This window comes from Aquarana catesbeiana, linkage group LG13 (assembly GCF_042186555.1).
Source record: "Aquarana catesbeiana isolate 2022-GZ linkage group LG13, ASM4218655v1, whole genome shotgun sequence".
Lineage (NCBI taxonomy): Eukaryota > Metazoa > Chordata > Amphibia > Anura > Ranidae > Aquarana > Aquarana catesbeiana.
In genome coordinates, this window is record NC_133336.1 from 79738963 (window position 1) to 79758451 (window position 19489).

General features: G+C 39.0%; 1 protein-coding gene across 4 annotated transcripts in view; it reads right to left on the bottom strand.

Annotated features, from left to right (window-relative positions):
* PAPLN (papilin, proteoglycan like sulfated glycoprotein) overlaps positions 1-19489 on the bottom strand; it is a 208906-nt gene that overhangs the window by 95103 nt on the left and 94314 nt on the right. For all 4 annotated transcript variants that reach the window (XM_073608654.1, XM_073608656.1, XM_073608653.1 and 1 more), the window contains one exon: positions 15056-15171. In XM_073608654.1, coding sequence (XP_073464755.1) covers positions 15056-15171 — 116 coding nt within the window. The remainder of the gene's footprint in view (positions 1-15055; positions 15172-19489) is intronic.

Sequence of the window (19489 nt, forward strand, 5' to 3'; positions counted from 1 at the left end):
TAGTGAGAGGATCCAGGTGAGCAGTGCGAATCAGGAGCGTCCGTAACGCTATGGCAAACTGATCCATGCAGTGATCCTGCTCATCCAATCTGGAAAAAATATTACCAATAAGTGGATTGCCTGCATCTTCTGAATTCATGGCCTTCGCTTACTGTCAGGAACCATGAATCAGACTGAGACAGAAGTGCAGTAAAAAATCACACTTTTTAAAAAAACAGAGTAAACGTAGTCAAAACATAGCCAGGGTTCAGTAACCAAAGCGGGTAATCGGAACAAACCAGAGAGACAGGAATCCAGAGATAAGTGTAGTAGAGGCAGTAAACAGGATCAGGAACCAGAAGGGAAGTCAGCCAGGCAAAAGTCTTTAACAGGAAAACACAGCAGAGAGTATATGGATATGTTGACCAGGCGAAGGCACAGGAGATCTGATCCAGGCAGTTTAAATATCCAGCGGGGCTAGCTGACAAGCAGGAAATGAAGACCAGGTAAGTCACTGTGGAATAAAGAGTACTGGCAATTACCGACAGCTGAGCACAGAGCTCTGAGAAGGAAGGGCTGAGCCCAGCCCTAATAGGAAGGGTTTGAACCCGTCGGGGTTTTACTGCTATCTGGGGCTCTGTTAGAGAGATTTACCCTGACTTCCTGTCCCTCTGTTGCCAGGGAGGGGCAGCATCAAACAGAAATAAGCAAAAATTTAAATGTTTTTCTTTAGTAGAGTAGAGAAATGGTGGCTCTGATCTGATTTTTAGCCCCTTCCTGTCTGGTAAAAGGTCAGCAGGACCAGAAGTGATGCTAAAACTATCTACTCCTCAGAAAGCAATAAAAAACCTGCAGGAGTTCTAATGCTTTCTAACTCAAGTCAAAGCTACAATTTAAGTTTTTGGCTTAACATACTTTAAAATGTACCCTCCCTTTTTAAAATACAAGATAGGCTCCACAACTGTCCACCAGTATTGTGTCAGCAAGACTTCTACAACCTCAGAATCCATTAAAAATATATACAATATACAGTATGCCAACATACAAACCCTTCAAAATGGAGCACCTACGTGCAAAACTGTCATATTCCTAAATAGATAAGGAATGTTTTTTTGACAGACAGGCATATGTATGGCATGTCTTCCCTTGTAACAGAAGACACTTGCAAAACTTCCAGACTTGCTCTTTCAAAACTCATTGCTTTAACCACTTTAGCTTTTACAACTGTACACACCTATGGACCAGGGCAAATTTAAGTTCTACTATTAGCCTTTAACTATTAACTTTGTCGTTACTTAAGCAATTTATAGCTTTTGGTGATTTTTAATGCATATTATAGACAAAAAAAAACATAATATAACTGAAAAAACCCAATTTTTTCTATTTTGATTAGTGCCTCTTCAAAAAGAGATGATTGTACTATAGACACATTTTTTTATTTTATTCTATAACTCGCCCCATTTTAAATTACACTAAATTGATGATTTTGGTAGAGAGCATGACAATTTATTAAAAAATTAAATAAAGATTTTTTTTTAAATTTTGTGCTTTTTAATGCAACAAAAATGTTAACCACTTCAGCCCTGGACCATTTGGCTGCCCAAAGACCAGAGCGTTTTTTGCGATTCGGCACTGCATCGTTTTAACTGACAATTGCGCGGCCGTGCAACGTGGTTCCCAAACAAAATTGACGTCCTTTTTTCCCCACAAATAGAGCTTTCTTTTGGTGGTATTTGATCACCTCTGCGGTTTTTATTTTTTGCGCTATAAACAAAAAAAGAGAGACAATTTTGAAAGAAAACGCAATATTTTTTACTTTTTGCTATAATAAATATCCCCAAAAAATATATTAATTTTTTTTTTTATTCCTCAGTTTAGGCCGATATGTTCTCTTCTACATATTTTTGCAAAAAAAAAAAAAAAAAATCTCAATAATCATTTATTGATTGGTTTGCACAAAAGTTATAGCGTCTACAAAATAGGGGATAGTTTTATGGCATTTTTATTAATATTTTTTTTATTAGTAATGGCGGCAATCTGCGATTTTTATCATGACTGTGACATTATGGCGGACACATCGGACACTTCTGGTGCTATTTTGGGACCATTCACATTTATACAGCGATCGGTGCGATTACAAATGCACTGATTACTGTGTAAATGTGACTGGCAGTGAAGAGGTTAATCACTAGGGGGCGCTGCAGGGGTTAAGTGTGTCCTAGGGAGTGATTCTAACTGTGGGGAGCTGTGATCAGTGTCACAGCAGCATTTCCCCATTCTTCCTCTCCATGAGACGATCGCGGGTATTGGGTTAAAGAACCCAATGAATACAAGTGGAAAAAAGTTTGAATAATAAAAATTTGAAAAATAGAAATAACAATATCAGACAGAAAATACTGGTTAAAGGGAAAAGTGGAAGGACCAAATTAGGGATGATTAGGGAAAACTAAGGGGTTGTTTTACTGAATGCAAATAGACTATGCACTTTTGCAAATGCAGTTGCACTCTGCAAGTGCAGTTGCTCCATTTGCATGTCAGGAAAAAAACAAACAAAAAAAAAAACGCATTTTTGCTTGCACATGATTGGATGATGGAAGTCAGCAGAGCTTCCCCGTCATTTACTAAGCTCTGGAGCAACTGCACTGCAGCAACTGAAAACACAGTCTATTTGCCTTTAGTGAATCATCCGCTTAAGAGGTACATAGGGTTCAATAGAAACATACTTTATTTTAAAAAAGTTTCCTCCTTTTCTCCTGTTCTCACATTCCTTCCTTCCTTTCCGCTCTTTCTTTACATCCCCATTCCCCATTTCTCTCCTCTTCCATTAAGGATTGTGTTGCTTCATTATATTCGCCAATACCCACACTCAAATTACATTTGTGTGGGCTTCCTGTACTCCTCCAGGTTGTCATATTGCATTGCATTTTTGACAGTTTTAGACAATTACAGCATGTGCAGATTGAAGTGGATGGGTAATTTTTAATATTATTAGACAGCAAAATGGCTTGTGTAGCAATTGTATATTTTATTGTAGTATTATTTTTTAAATTAAAGTGACATCATAAGTAGATTTAAACTCATCCCTTTAATCCGTAGATGAATGAAACCAAGTAGATACAAATGTAACAATGCATTTGATCTGTGTTTATAAACACTGTTTCAGACAATCTGCTTTCTTTAGCAGGAGCTCCTACAGCTGCTGTATTTACACAACAAATTCTGGCTATCATTATGACATTTGGGAATTGCCAAGGAGTGCAAGGGGTGGAATGGCAGAGGGGCAGAAGTAAAGGACATACTACATATTGTATACTTCATTGAGGTTTTTTTTGGGCTTGTGTAGTATGTAGTCAATAACTGCTTAAATTATCAAAGGGTATATATCAAAACAGAGCTGGGAACACAGAATATTTCATCTTCAAGGTGAGTTGCTATTCATATAAAAGATCAGTGCATAATATTACAGCTAGGTACTCAGTAAACCGTATGCCTTGAATTGCTAGAACTGTAGGTAATGGACATGAATATATCCTTATCTAGAGGAACATTTACTTCCACTGACCCATGAAAATGACCATTCTATTTCATTGTAAATCATTTCAGGGGTGTGGAGAGAATTATTTTAATGAATACATAGAATCACAACATTTTAATATAAGTTAACAAGAATACCAGGCCAAACCTAGCGACAGGATTAACTTTATCCCTACGATGCTGGATACATCTGTCTAATCCTGTGTTGCTACTGGTGATCTTAATGAATTAACATGGTCCCAGTTAATCAGTTAATGTATAACAATCCCCTTATTGCAATCAATTAATTCGGGCAGGTTTAATTTGTGCAGAGTGTCAGAGATAATCCTGCTGGCACCAAATACTGTCAAGATGAAAAGGATCAAGGCAGTGTCCTTAGGTTTGACCGTAGATTTAAGATGTACACCACTTTATGTGCATGGCTATGGTTGAATCGGAAAACAGATTATGTTACATTCATTCTATAGAACAAGCATATGAACGTTGGATCCTCTAACCCTTATTTAATTTAGTTTAATATTGTGTGCATATGTAAAACAATGCTCCACTGAAACAATTTTCCACCAATGCAATTCACACGTAATGAATTAAGTCATTAGGTGTGTTTTGTGCAGATTTATAAGGAACATTATATAAATAAGTGCCAAACATGTCAAAATGTCAAAAACAACAGTTTTTGATTTAAAAAGAATCTAATGCCCCGTACACACGGTCGGATTTTCCAACAGAAAACGTGTGATAGGACCTTGTTGTCGGAAATTCCGACCGTGTGTGGGCTCCATCACACATTTTCCATCGGATTTTCCGACACACAGAGTTTGAGAGCATGCTATAAAATTTTCCAACAACAAAATCCGTTGTCGGAATTTCTGATCGTGTGTACACAAATCCAACGTTCAAAGTGCCATGCATGCTCAGAATAAATAAAGAGATGAAAGCTATGGGCTACTGCCCCGTTTATAGTCCCGACGTACGTGTTTTTTCGTCACCGCATTCAGAATGATCAGATTTTCCAACAACTTTGTGTGACCATGTGTGTGCAAGACAAGTTTGAGCCAACATCCGTCGGAAAAAATCCTAGGATTTTGATGTCGGAATGTCCGATCAATGTCCGACCGAAGAAGAAGGAATTCAAAAATCTGCACGGGTTCAATTTGTGGGGGGGGTTGAAATCTGTGATACCCAAACATAGCAACAAACCCAACTGAAGTCTATGAGGGGGAATCATAATACTAAATTCTAGGCATTTAAAAAAAAAGGCCATTGGGATATACGCACTGCCACAGGGGACATTTAACAAAGCAGAAAGACGTAAAAAAATAAAATGAAAAAAAAAAAGCAAAAAAACTACTGTACAGTGGGGATTTAAATGAAACTTTGATGGCAACATGGAAAAAAACACTATTTGTTTAAATTACATGCTTAGGAGAGATCTTAAAGCTGCATATGGTATTATGAAACAGTAAATTTTCATGCGCAATGTCATCGTATTCTGGCAGCACATATTTTGGATGTGGAATTGATTTTTTTTTAATCAACGCCCCGTTATGATTCATTTCAGCTTGAAAAAAATGCTTTTTATTTACTGTGATTTTTTTTATCATGTGTTCATAGGTCTGAACTGACCAATCAAAGTAGCAGCCACGACAGATCTAAAATCTATAGGAAAGTTTACTTGTAAAAAAAATAAAGCTAAAGCACTCAAATGCATACAAGTTGGTCAGCAGTTTAATAGTATAGTTTGTAAGATGTTTTTTTTCTCAGCGCCACACTGCATTGTCTTAAAAATTTAATAAAATGTCAAAACAGAGTGCACAGAAACACTTCAAAACCACAACTCCACATTCCCCAAACCCCCTCCCACCCCCATATCCCCAATTATTCCCAAAATATTTGAAATATACACTTGGGGTATGTATTTGATAGAAACTGTAGAGGCAGCAAATAGAAATAGACAAGGCAAGTTTTAGTAAAAACTATAGTGCATTATCTGAGATACAATAGCCACAAATATTGTTCAGTTGCTGAACAGTACGTAAGAAACTTGGTTAGGTCGAAATATAAGAGAAAGTAACAAAACAAGGTTTATCTCAAAAATAAATCAGAGTGTACAATTTGAGATACAATAGTTCCAATATTGTCCTATGGGACTTTGTAAGGCAATAGAAAACAAATTGTATAAAATATTTCAATAGTTTGTAGCTGCAAGAGGACAACCTAGGCCATAGGCTGCCTGCCCTTCCACAACAGAGGGGGAGTGAAATCTTATGTCCAGCGTGAAGGACCAGAAGCAGCAAAAGTTAAGCGCAGAATCCTTTGACCACAGGCTGCCAGTCCTTCTCCAGACCAGGACTCCCCACCCCAAAACAACCCCCCCACCTCCCACTAAAAAAAAAATTACATGGAGCCTCAAAATGAGAGGTAAAGGGTGCTGCTTCTCTTCCTGCTGCTACTCCTCTGTTCTCCACTCCCAGCTTCTCCTCCCCCTATATTCCTGCACCCTCTTCCTCCTTCATATCTTCTTCAATCGTAGTCAAATCATTCACAGTGAAGAACCAATGAACAGCCTGGTCAACAGTAACATATTTATGGACTTATTTCAAGCCCCCTTCAGCTCCGTTGGCATTTTCTTGTGCATTTTCTCCAGGGTCAGGGAAGACAGCAGCAAAAATAAAGCATACAGTTCTATAGCCATAGGATGCCCATCCTTCCCCAACAGAGTGAAGCCTTGAAACTCAAAGCAGCACTCACCAACACCCACCTCACTGTCTCCAGTACCTGTATGCTAGATTGACACTTCAACTGATTCTGCACCAACTAATGAAAACAGTCCATTTCTGGTTCATGGCCTTGGCAGTCCCACATTGTCATTTTCCCACAGGCCATCACTATTTTTTGGGGGTGGAGTGGGTTAAACATCATTTAGAGATTTACAATTTTTATTCTTTTTTAAAATTTTTTCCTTGTGTTTTACTGTAGAAAAAAATCCTGTCTTGCGCCAGCACAAGTTAAGCTAACCTGGACAAGATAAACTATAATCTTGCCGCAGGTAAATTTTTTTTGAAGTGTCTCTAGAACAATTTTTAGTGTAACAAAATGCCTGCCTTGTGTCTATTCCCTCTTCAATCCTCTTACAAAATTACTGTCAGTTTTTTTCTCTCTGAGATGATACACTTGAATAATTAGTGTAGCAAAACAATTGCCTTCTTTGTGTTTCTCCTATTTTAGCCTATTCTACCTGGTCAGGTTTACCTACTGTCCTTGTGCTGGCTAATTTTTAGCAAACCATGCACTACAGCTATAGCGCTGATATTCTTTAAAAATGGAGTATATAGGGGATACAGCATTGGGGTGAGCTGTATGGTGTTTTTACTTTTTTTTTTTAACAGATGCAGGGCAGCTCTTGAATGGATTATCAACAACAACTGCCTATTGCACTCTAAGCACCCAAAGCTAAAAGTTAGAATCTAAAAAAAAAAAAAAGGGAAAAAACCCAAATTAAAAGAAAAGTAGCCATTGTGTTGACAGTTGAAGAGCCTAAAAATCACCCTTTTACATGCTCTCCCAAATTAGAAGCTTCTGTGCTGATGTACTGTGCCTTGAAAAAGTATTCATACCTCTTGAAATTTTCCACATTTTGTCATGTTATTCTGTGCTGATGTACAGTGCCTTGAAAAAGTATTCATACCTCTTGAAATTTTCCACATTTTGTCATGTTACAACCAAAATCGTAAATTTATTTTATTGGGATTGTATGTGATAGACCAACACAAAGTGGCACATAATTGTGAAGTGGAAGGAAAATGATAAATGGTTTTCAAATTTTTTTACAAATAAATATCTGAAAAGTGTGGTGTGCATTTATATTCAGTCCCCTTTACTCTGATACCCCTAACTAAAATCTAGTGGAACCGATTGCCTTCAGAAGTCACATAATTAGTAAATAGAGTCCATTTGTGTGTAATTTAATCTCAGCATAAATACAGCTGTATTGTGAAGCCTTTAGAGGTTTGTTAGAGAGCCATAGTGAACAAACAGCATCATGAGGGTCAGGGAACACAACAGACAGGTCTGGGATAAGGTTGCGGAGAAGTTTAAAGCAGGGTTAGGTTATAAAAAAATATCCCAAGCTTTGAACATCTAACAGAGCACTGTGCAATCAATCATCACAAAATGGAAAGCATATGGCACAACTTTAAACCTACCAAGACATGGCCATCCACCTAAACTGACAGGCTGGGCAAGGAAAGCATTAATCAGAGAAGCAGCCAAGAGGCCCATGGTAACGTCTGGAGGAGCTGCTGTTGAAAGTAAGCCATAAGAAGTCCCGTTTTTCGAGAAGCCATGTGGGGGACACAGCAAACATGTGGAAGAAGGTGCTCTGGTCAGATGAGGACAAAATTGAACTTTTTGACCTAAAAGCAAAACGCCATGTGTGGCGGAAAACAAACAGTGCACATCACTCTGAACACACCATCCCCACTGTGAAACATGGTGGTGGCAGCATCATGTTGTAGGGATGCTTGTCTTCAGCAGGTATAGGGAAGCTGGTCAGAGTTGATGGGAAGATGGATGGAGCCAAATACAGGGCAATCTTAGAAGAAAACCTGTTAGGGTCTGCAAAAGACCTTCCAGCAAGACAACAACCCTAAACATACAGCCAGAGCTACAATGAAATAGTTTAGACCAAAGCATATTCATGTATTAGAATGGCCCAGTCAAAGTCCAGATCCAATTGAGAATCTGTGGCAAGACTTGAAAATTGCTGTTCACATATGCTCTCCATCCAATCTGACAGAGCTTGAGATATTTTGCAAAGAAGAATGGGCATTTTACTCAGGCCCGTCGCAACAGGACAGGCAAAACAAGCAATTGCTTGGGGCCCCTGAGCTGGCCTGGGGTCCCAGCCGCGCCGCCGGCCGCCTCTTCCTATAAGCTGCAGCCTGTAGCATGGCCGAGCTCCTCTTCCTTCCTCCTGCAGTCCGCGCGGTACAGGAGATTCAGTTTTCTGTTCCCAGCTGGACTGACAGGAAGTGCTCACTTCCTTTCAGTCCGGCCGGCCGGGAACAGAAAACTGAATCTCCTGTACCGCGTGGTAAGCGGTAGGGAGGGGGGTTAAAAAGAACTCGGGGGGGTAGTAAGGGTGGGAGGCAGTCATCAAGACCCATTTAGTAATAAAAATATGATAGCTTGCTGACCATAATAAAAACAATTACCATAGCTTTCTTTTCATTTTCTTTCTTTACCATCCCATTTCCATCTTATTGCTTCTTTTTTGAATCAGGTAATATTTATTAAAGCTTTTTGCAAAAATTTACAAAGCAGAGAAAAGACTCTACAGTACACTTTTCTCTGCTTTATAAATGTTTGCAAAAAGCTTTAATAAATATTACCTGCATGCGTGGGGGGGGGGGGGGGGGTTGTTGGGTTGTCCATTTTTCTTGGGGCCCCCAAATTCCATCAAACAGCCCTGATTTCACTCTCTAGTTGTGCAAAGCTGGTAGAGACATACTCAAAAAGACTTGCAGCTGTAATTGCAGCGAAAGGTGGTTCTACAAAATATTGACTCAGAGGGGTTGAATATAAATGCACGCCACACTTTTCAGATATTTATTTATCATTTTGCTTCCACTTCACAATTATGTGCCACATAGGTGTTAATTTACTAAAGACAAATAGCCTGTGTACTGTGCAAGTGCAGTTGTTCTAGAGCTTAGTAAACGAGGCAAATCTTCACTTTGCAAAGAGTACCCAATCATATGCAAGGAAAATTTAAAAAACAACATTTTGCTTGCACATGATTGAATGATGGAAGTCAGCAGAGCTTCTGCTCATTTACTAAGTTCTGGAGCAACTGCACTTGCAGAGTGCACAGTCTATTTGCCTTTAGTAAATCAACCCCTTTGTGTTGGTCTATCACATGAAATCCCAATACAATAAATTTACGTTTTTGGTCAAAGCATGACAAAATGTGGAAAAATTCAAAAGGTATGAATACTTTTCAAGGCACTGTACATATTATGTGAACCTAAGTAACATGCAAGACACAGAAAAACTTCCACAACTCACAAGAATTAGGGCAAGTGCCCTGGATTTAGGACAAGACACTATTCAATCTCCAAAATCTTCTCTACAGCATAAGCACCCAAGTAGATTGAGTGCCGTAATAAATATTTAATTCTGCTTCCTGAATGATTTCTTGGGAGACGAACAAATCTACTTACATTAAAGAGCACTGTAGTATAAATTTAATTCCAGAAATGTAACTCTTCAAAATGAAGTATTGCTTAACTAAAGAGACAAGAGTGGTGTAATATATTTATTACACCTCTCATATAAAAACCCTAACCCTACACTCCTATTTGTATGTACTGTATATAGGGTTTTTTCACTTTCATGCTAAAATGAAGACAAAATGCAGCAACAATATTGCTAGGGGTAGTTAAAGTTAATAACGCTACTCACTAAAATGTTTTCTTTTGAAGTGCTACCTTCACGTTGCAGGGGTGACAAAAAAGCATTGGTGTAGCAAACAGAGATGTAGCAGCTGCAGGGGCATCAAAATCCTTACAGTGTCTGTCCAGGCAAAAATCACAATCATGCAATATAAAGTACAGAAGGCGAAATGAAAATTAATAAAATCCTCATCCAGTCTGTGCAGTCAATTAAAATTAGATTTAAAGTGCCAGTTCTCTATTGATAATGTGAATACCAGTTCTTCTTTGACAATGCTCTGTCTCTCCCAATAAAATGCAGAATGGCTTAGCATTGTTAGCTTCCTGTCCCACTTTGCTTTGCACACACACTGAAGGCTTCCTCCAATGTGCATGCACCATCATTTCCAAGGAAGCTCCAATAGTGCCCTTTTGTGATTGGTCCTGTACAGCTTGGGAGTTTGCAACTTCTGGGCATTACATTGGCCTTGATGATAGTATCCACCCATTGCCCACAGAGTGAGACACATTATTTGGAAGGTTTGAGGTCATGCAATTAAATAAAAGCCAGTACTTTAGAAGAAATAGCATACAAGTTTTAGGCAGTGATTTTGCCATGGGGATGTTTCTTGTATATTTCCTTTTCATCTACTTTAATAATCACTTGAACCACACTGTAATTTTTGCTGCTACCTTCACTCCCTTAAAGTGGACCTTCAGTCATTTTTTCAACTTTTCATCTATTAAATCTTCTGCCCTTGTTGTTTTAGCTTTGGATTGTAAAACATTTTTTTTTCTGCCAGTAAATGCCTTATACAGCCCACTTCCTGTTTCTTGTCTGGCAAAAAGGCCTAGGCTTATGACATCATGCACTCTCATGAGAGTTTGCCAGGAAGGGAGGGGGGATGAGTCATAAGAGGGCCAATGAAAGCTGCGGGGCTGCAGAGCTGGAGGTGTGCCTCTGTGTAAATCCAGGAAGTGAACAGGCAGCAGCTTCAGCTGCCCACAGTTAAAATGGATGCAGCCAGACTCAGTGGAGGGAGATTTCTGCAGCATATTTGGCAAGTACAGAATCGCAGTATTTATAAAATAATATGCAAAGTGGTTGGAGAGAAGCTTCAGAATGGCAAAGATGTTTTTATTACAAATTATGTGAGCAGACTGCAGTTCCTCTTTAAGTCACCCAGGCGTGCCAGGCATGTGTACTCTGTAAACTGCTTTATATGTCTGAGGTCAAAGATGAGCAGTCAAGCTTCCTTGTCGAATGATTCGGGTGCAGGAGAGTATAACAACAACTAATAGCATGGTAATTGAAATAGACATACTTTTTTTTTTTAAATCAAAATCTTAAGTAGATATTACAAGCCTATCATGTAATGAAAGTGTTTTCCTTCAGGCAAACAGACAGATATATAACAGGGCTTACAGAGCTTGCAATTGAAAGGGCTAAGCATTCCATAAGAACCCTGTCAGAGGAATGTAGCTTCAGGGGATGTCTTAAAGAGGCGGTTTTATCCGGGGGACTGAAAATATTACTGTTACTACTATAATTAGGATTGCTCAGTGCTTTAGTTATGAGCTCTTGGGTGTGTAGGTACACGTGGGTGTAATGTTAAAAAGGTATAGTTTGTACTGCCACAAGCCTCTCATTGAACATAACACTAAGATTTCAGAAGTGCAATGACAGCATTGTGTTCTGAAAAAAACATTAGGAAATATGAGGGATTTTCGAAACAATCAATTAGATTTGTATCCAGTCAAATATGACTATCTACTACATAGCTGCTGGTAGAGCCAAAGAAGAATGTACAACCGGATTGTAAAGTGTAGTGTCAGATTAACGAGATATTTAACCCAACAAAACACTTTAATATATTGCACCTCACCAATAATAGATGTGGTGGGTGCATTTACTTTCTTTTTCTTTGGGCTTTTCTTCTATACCATTGCCACATTGCAACGTCTTTGCATGCAGTTGTGACATATTTTTTCAGGCTTTTCAAGGTTAAAACAGGCAGTGGCAACATACCACATCTCGGCCACCTCTCAACCACCCTCTGAAAAGCAATATACTGCAGATTACTTTTAAGAGGGTGGAAAGAACTTCCGCAAGTGTGAAGGAGCTTTAACTTCCACTTTTTCTGGACAGCTTGGTCTGTTTAGGAGAATTAAGACTCACTGGCCAGATCTCCAGGTTGAAAAAAAAGAAAAAGCCTAAAAAAAAACAAATGCAGCCACCACATTTAAGGATTGGTATTTTACATTTTTGTTTTTTGATACCGCTTTAGGACATAGGCAGGTGTCAATTGGATATATGCTTTCAGCAGAAAAAGCAAGTTTTCACAGAAAAGGGCATGGTGCCTTTTTTCATAACAGTAATGGAGCTATCTGACATTATGTTCAATTTTAAATACCAATAATTTTTAATGTAGTCATTAATTTCATAAAAAATAATAAAATATTATTTCTATTATTCCTCATTACTTTGCTTGGGGATCAGACGATATTTAAAATAAAGTTGTGACCACAAGGATAAATATTTTCATACACAAGGCAGAAGTGTATCTACCGCAAGGCAAACAAAGCGATTGCCTTGGGCTGCATCAGGGGGGTGGCGTGGCCCCCAGGCAGAAAGGACCAGTGGCATTGCTACAGGGGGGGCAATTGCCCCCCTAAGTAATTCCTTGACCCCCCCACCAGGAGTGGACTGTATCGGGAAGGCTCGGCTGAGATTGGGCGATCTTGGCTGAGCTCGGGCAGGGGGGTGGTCTCGTCTGGGCTGGGCTGAGGCGTCTTTTATGAATCACAGCAACAGCCAGGACTGGCTGGGGGTGGGGTACTGCTGTCCTTGGAATCCACTGTGATGTGTGACTACCATCAAATCATCTACTATACATAGAGGTGAGCAAATAGTAAGCATTACAGGTGACTTTTCTATTCCCTATGATGACCATGAAAGATCATTAATGGCGAGTCATGTCAGATGTCTCAAACCATCTCCTGTATACTGTTCGTAGTCTCTGACCATCTCCTGTCCCCAGTCTCTGACCATCTCCTGTATCATGTCTGCAGTCTCTAACCAACTCCTGAGGTGGAGCTCTAATAGGAAGAGGTGGGGACTAAAGAGGAAGGCGTGGAGTTTAGAGCTGAAGGGGAAAATCTTAAACAAGAAGGGGTGGTGTCCTATTTTAGTCTTGCCTAGGGCAGCACAAAACCAAAATACCCCACTGACACAAGGCATGCCAGGGCAGCTCTTGCAAAAATGATAGATGGGTTAAAGTCATTCTGTCATGAAAGAAGTATGGGGCTGCCAATGCCTTCTTCTGAAAATGCTAGTTCTCTAGCTACATTTGACTCAAGTGCTTTTAAGTCACAGACCCAGAACATGCATAATGTGAATGAGTGTTGGCAAAGTGTCAGAATTGCCCATCTCTATACTTGATTTGGGTCAGCCATGTAGACAGTATTGCAGCAGCGGAAATCAGAATGATTACATGCATCCTGTTATAACCCTGAATCATTTAATAGTTTTTTTTTACAGTATAGCCATAGAAAACTTAAATCTGATGGGTTGTGCAGGTTAATGAACCTAAATAATACAAATGTATATGCCTAGTGATCCTCTTAGTAACCGTTGAATGATAACTTGACACCATTATAACACCAAACCATCTGCCCCAATCATACCTTTGATGGTTTTTACACATAAACTGTAATACTGGATTAATCTCCTATTTCTATATCAAGGTATTAAGCTTAAACTACAACTAGTATAGAATTCAGAGGAACTGCCTAGCAGAGCATAACAATTAGCAGTAGCTACTGACCAGCTTAGTGAAATATTAAACTTCTGTATGGTCTCCCAAATATGGAAAACTGAGCGGAAGCTGCTGTGTTCATGAAGTATGTAGCATCAATTGTCAATTCAGACCCTGCCTGGTTCGGGGGCAGGAAGATGGAAGAAATGCTATCATGACCATCAAAACTCAGTGACTTGCATTGATGACAGCAAGTCTGCTTCTGCTGAAGGATGGACAAGACCCAAGGTTGATATTTTCTGCAACCTTTCATCCACATCAGTTAAGTGATGTTATGATTCATCAAATGTGTGTGAAAGAGAATTATTTACTCACATTTAATTGGTTTCCTTGGTGTCATTGCTAATAAATTTATCTTGGGGTCTATGCAAATTGATTTTAAAGTGTAATTAAACTCACTGATTTAACTGTTTCCCAAAACAGTTACATTCAAGACATACTGTAAACTATAAGGCCTCATGAACACAACTGCTGCATTTTCAGGCATTTGACTTTTTTCAGTCTCTAAACTCCCCTCCATGTTAAATTATGTGGCCATGCGCACATAGCTGCCTGCAGGTGTATTATGAGAGGAGCCTTTAGACTTCAGAGGTTTTTGGATAAAAAATCCCTTGCACTCTCACGAGAGGCGCATTTGAGCAGAAACATGCTTGATGTGCCTAAATACTAGGTCAATTTTGCACTTGAGTGTTCATTCCAATGGCCTGAATAAATTAGTATTCTGACCTGACTGAATGCCCAAACGATTAACGTGCCTGAATGCATTTGCAAAACACGACTTTAGGCACTTTTTTAAGCTGCTTTTCTCCTGCCAGGATTAAAGCCATTAAGCGGAGTTGGGCAAATGCCCTATCTGTATGAAGACCAACTATTGCAGTTTACTAGTGTGCTTATGTTAGCTCGCAACTGAACTGTCAAATCATTGACCTTTATCATAGCTGATCACATGTGCAGCACCATGGCAATTATAGATCAAAAGCCAATAAAGCAGCTTCCTTAGCTGTAAAGGATAGGATGGTTTAATTTCACTTTAAGAAAAAAAATGCAATTGGAGATCTCACTAGAGAATAAGGAGTCCAAGTGCCAAGCACAAAAAATGGTGGCAGTGGTGGGATTCTTTATTTCAAGTCATAAGATCAAGCCAAAGCATCACAATGGTGGCAGTGGTGAGATCCTTCATTTCAGGTCATGTGATTAAACCAAAGCACTACACAAACCCATGCATATAGCTGACTCAAATGTATGCCATAGTTTAAGCAAATATAGGGTTTTGAATAGGTGGCCACTTACCTACGAGAGTAACATTGTCGTTCTCTGAAGCTTACACCCCCACCACAGGTTCGACTACAATCTCCCCAGTCACTCCAATTGTCCCAAAAATCACTTTGCCTTTTCTTCTTGCTTGCCTGCAAAATAATACAATTAAAAGAGTAGAATAGCAAATATCAATAGTAACACATGATAATTTATACAAGTCAAATTTCTAGAAGGGAAGGGGGTTTAAAGTACAGCTTCACCCTCTGTTTATTACTGTAACCTAGCCACCTGTATATATAGTAGTAAATATGCCACCTTTTATGCTTTTTTTTATTCTGCTAAGTGATTCAGCAAGGGTTAAAAATCCCTGTTCTGGCAGCAGGTAGGAGAATCTCACACACAAGAAGCATCTCAGCTTTCTGATACCCCCTTGAGCATTGTCTAATCAACAGTTCTGCTCAGGAAGTAAGAGCACTGTTGATCAGAGCATTGTTCAGTGGGGAGTGTCAGACCCCAGGAGAGCTTGGCAAGCCATGGTCTGACATTCCTATGTGCTGACATAAGGTTTTCTTTTTTTTTTAAAGCTACCTGTGTAGCAATAAGTGAGCTATAAAAAATGTATTTAGAAGTGAGGGTAATAATCCCTATCAGGTGTTTTGCCATCTATGAAGATTTCCCTTTACTTCCTATGCCATAGCTAAACAGGAAGTGAAACAAAATCCCTCCACAGCTGGGGGATCGCTAGTTGTCACCAAGTGCAGCAGATATAATGTTCCCATTGGAAAATTTCCCAAACTATTCCTCAGACATTGATCTTCCAAATACACAGACTTTGGAAAGCATCGTTTGGTGTGAATAAACCTTGCACTACATGGTATTTTGTTTCTGGTATATATATATAAGGCAACATTGAGGCAAGATCTTTCTGGAGTATGAGAAAAGGAGTCAAAGGAGCCCACACCTGCATCTTAGCATTGTTCTGTACTGTATACAGACTTTTGTTGACCCTGTTTGAATTATTAACCCTATTCTGCACCTGTTTAGTAATGTTCAGGTTAAAGCTACCCTCTGTCTAATCATTTGGCCGATTCCTCTACCTGTTACAAGAGCAATTTGGGTATTCACTAATTCCATAGGGTATGACTGTAAATGTATGTGCATAACAAAAAAAGAAAAACCATGTATCAATCAGAACATTAATAAATGTCTAGACGTGGTGGTCTTAAAGATACAATGCTCATATAGCTTTTAGATGACTGACAACCTATCATCAGATATTATGGTTACAGCATCTTTAGAGCAGTGGAAAGACCCTTTTCATTTTATTCCTCGTGGAGTCGGTAAAGTTGGGTTTACCTGGATACATTTTATTTATTCAAGATAAGGCTAGTACCAAGGGAATCAGCTTAGTAACAACCTTTCTCAACCTTTTTTAACTTAGAGGAACCCCTGAAATAACTTTCAGGTATCAGGTAACCCCTGCTAATAATTATTTTATCTTTATCTCAAGATACAGTGGTATGAATGGCTGAGCTGAGATAGAAGAATAAGTAAAAGAACATGAAATGTGGCCTACTTAAATATTTGACTCCCAGAACTGTTTTTTTTTAACAAAATTATTTTCAGTAAGAACAAAATGAATAATAATAATAATAATAATAATAGTCAGAAAAGAAAAGCTAGTATTCCTCACATTGGTGGTTAATGGAAAAGTACCCCCTTACACTGGTGGTCAGTGAAGTGTCCCCTTAGATTGATTATAACTGAAGAAGGGACCCCTATACTGGTAATCATTTGAAGAACCACCGACTTGGTAGTCATTAATGGTTATTGGGAGAGGGGCATCCCTAGACTGATGGCCAGTGAGAGAACACCCCTTACATAGGTTGCCAGTGGGAAGCATCCCTTATAGATAGGTATAGCTTACTGGTGTCAGTGATAACTTATCTGAGAGGCATAAATTGCTCCTCTCTTAAAGAACCTATAGCAACCCCTGGATGAACTATAGGTTCTATGAAACCTTGGTTGTAAAAGGCAAGCTTAGAACATAGATGTACATGTTTGAATGATGTGCAAATGTGTTTCTATGTAGCTTTCTGACAGAACAAAATCTTTGTCAACATCTAGGTTGTGCACACTTAACTGGCGAAATTAGATGATAGTAATTGCTTACTTTTTTCTGTAATGGTGCAGGAATATGAACTCTCTTTAGCAAAATCTTAACAGAAATTAATTTAAAAGATGAGAAAATATCCTAACATACATTGCTATATCTGCATATTTGACAGAAGACAAAATATATTATACGCCAACCCCAGACCCCCATGTTCGCATTTTGTCCATAGGCAAAATGATCTCATATCTGGCACAAAATCAGACAATCAAATGACTTACAGAGTTAAGTACACTATTATACTGAGGGATGTAAAAACAGGAGGCTTTTACCAAAGTGACACTGAAAGCATTGAAAACATTTTGGAGTTTGTACAAACATACTATTTGGTAAAACAGAATGCTTTATTGTTCAGAGCAGCCTATGGAGTGTTAAAATCCCAAGGATGTGACATTTTACAGGAAATAGCGATCATGTGCAGTAAAAGTAATGCCCTTAAGTGACTTCATATAGAACATTGCACAACTTATTTGCAAATTGATTAAAAATAAAACCATTCATAATTTAGTGTCTTTCAATATTTTATTTTTAAGAGCAGTGTTTCTCACATTTACTATATTACATAAATCAGACGTTTGACAACCTTGACTTAACACATCATTTTAATATGCATACTCCCAAAAAGTCTACTTATTTGACAGTAAACTGTGTAGTGATGGGCGATATTGCGTGGGTCTGACACTTGCAGCAAACTCAAACCTCATCCCTACCTTTAAGATAAATGCTTTTAGAGGACTCAAAATGCAAATGCACATACTGAGTTGATGTACCAAGCAGCTATACCTTCTGAGTATCTCAAAGGTACATATGTGAATTATTTCCATTGGACTTCTCACAAATGCATTACATCAAAATGGTAAAATTATATTCTTAGATTAAAAAACAACAGAAAAGTGTCTGCTATCAGGCTTATGCCTAGTACCCAAGGGCCAAATGTCGGGAGACATCGACCAGTTCAATAAAAACCGACCGACATTCGGCCTGTATGTATGTCAGCCAGTCCGACAGAAGCTGGAGTAGACAGGTGGAGCTATGTGCTGGAGTAAATAGATGGAGCCAGGTAGGGTTGATTGCATGTTCTCATTATACTGTCTACTATTTTGTATGCTGAAAGCATTAGAAAAAATACCACATACCCTGATATGGAAGATAGTGTCCATAAGAGACATTAGTGCCTGTTTCAGCTTCTTTGTGGCCCAGTATTATGAAATTACCTAATGACAGTATACTCATCTGTGGATGTGTTACATAGTTACATAGTAGGTGAGGTTGAAAAAAGACACACATTCATCAAGTCCAACCCATGTGTGTGATTATATGTCAGTATTACATTGTATATCCCTGTATGTTGCGGTTGTTCAGGGGCTTATCTAATAGTTTCTTGAAACTATCAATGCTCCCCGCTGAGACCACCGCCTGTGGAAGGGAATTCCACATCCTTGCCGCTCTTACAGTAAAGAACCCTCTACATAGTTTAAGGTTTAACCTCTTTTCTTCCAATTTTAATGAGTGGCCACGAGTCTGGTTAAACTCCCTTCTGCGAAAAAGTTTTATCCCTATTGTGGGATCACCAGTACGGTATTTGTATATTGAAATCATATCCCTTCTCAAGTGTTCTCTTCTCCAGAGAAAATAAGTTCAGTGCTTGCAACCTTTCCTCATAACTAATATCCTCCAGACCCTTTATTAGCTTTGTTGCCCTTCTTTGTACTCGCTCCATTTCCAGTACATCCTTCCTGAGGACTGGTGCCCAGAACTGGACAGCATACTCTAAGTGCGACTGGACCAGAGTCTTGTAGAACGGGAAAATTATGGTTTTATCTCTGGAGTTGATCCCCTTTTTAATGCATGCCAATATTCTGCTTGCTTTGTTAGCAGCAGCTTGGCATTGCGTGCCATTGCTGAGCCTATCATCTACTAGGACCCCCAGGTCCTTTTCCATCCAAGATTCCCCCAGAGGTTCTCCCCCCCAGTGTATAGATTGCATTCATATTTTTGCCACCCAAATGTATTATTTTACATTTTTCTACATTGAACCTAATTTCCCATGTAGTTGCCCACCCCATTAATTTGTTCAGATCTTTATTAACAGAGTATGCACATTATCCTTACAGAGAGCAGACCTGTAGGTTTGACTGGTGCCCAGGGGGTCTGATTTGTGAATCAGATGGCCAGTACTAAACAATATTTCACTGAGACCAAAAACCTGGGCATGGAGATTTCCTATGACCACTGCTATGTAGAAAAGTCATTAGGGTCAGTAGGAAAGCAAACTGGTTAGTAATATTCAGCAA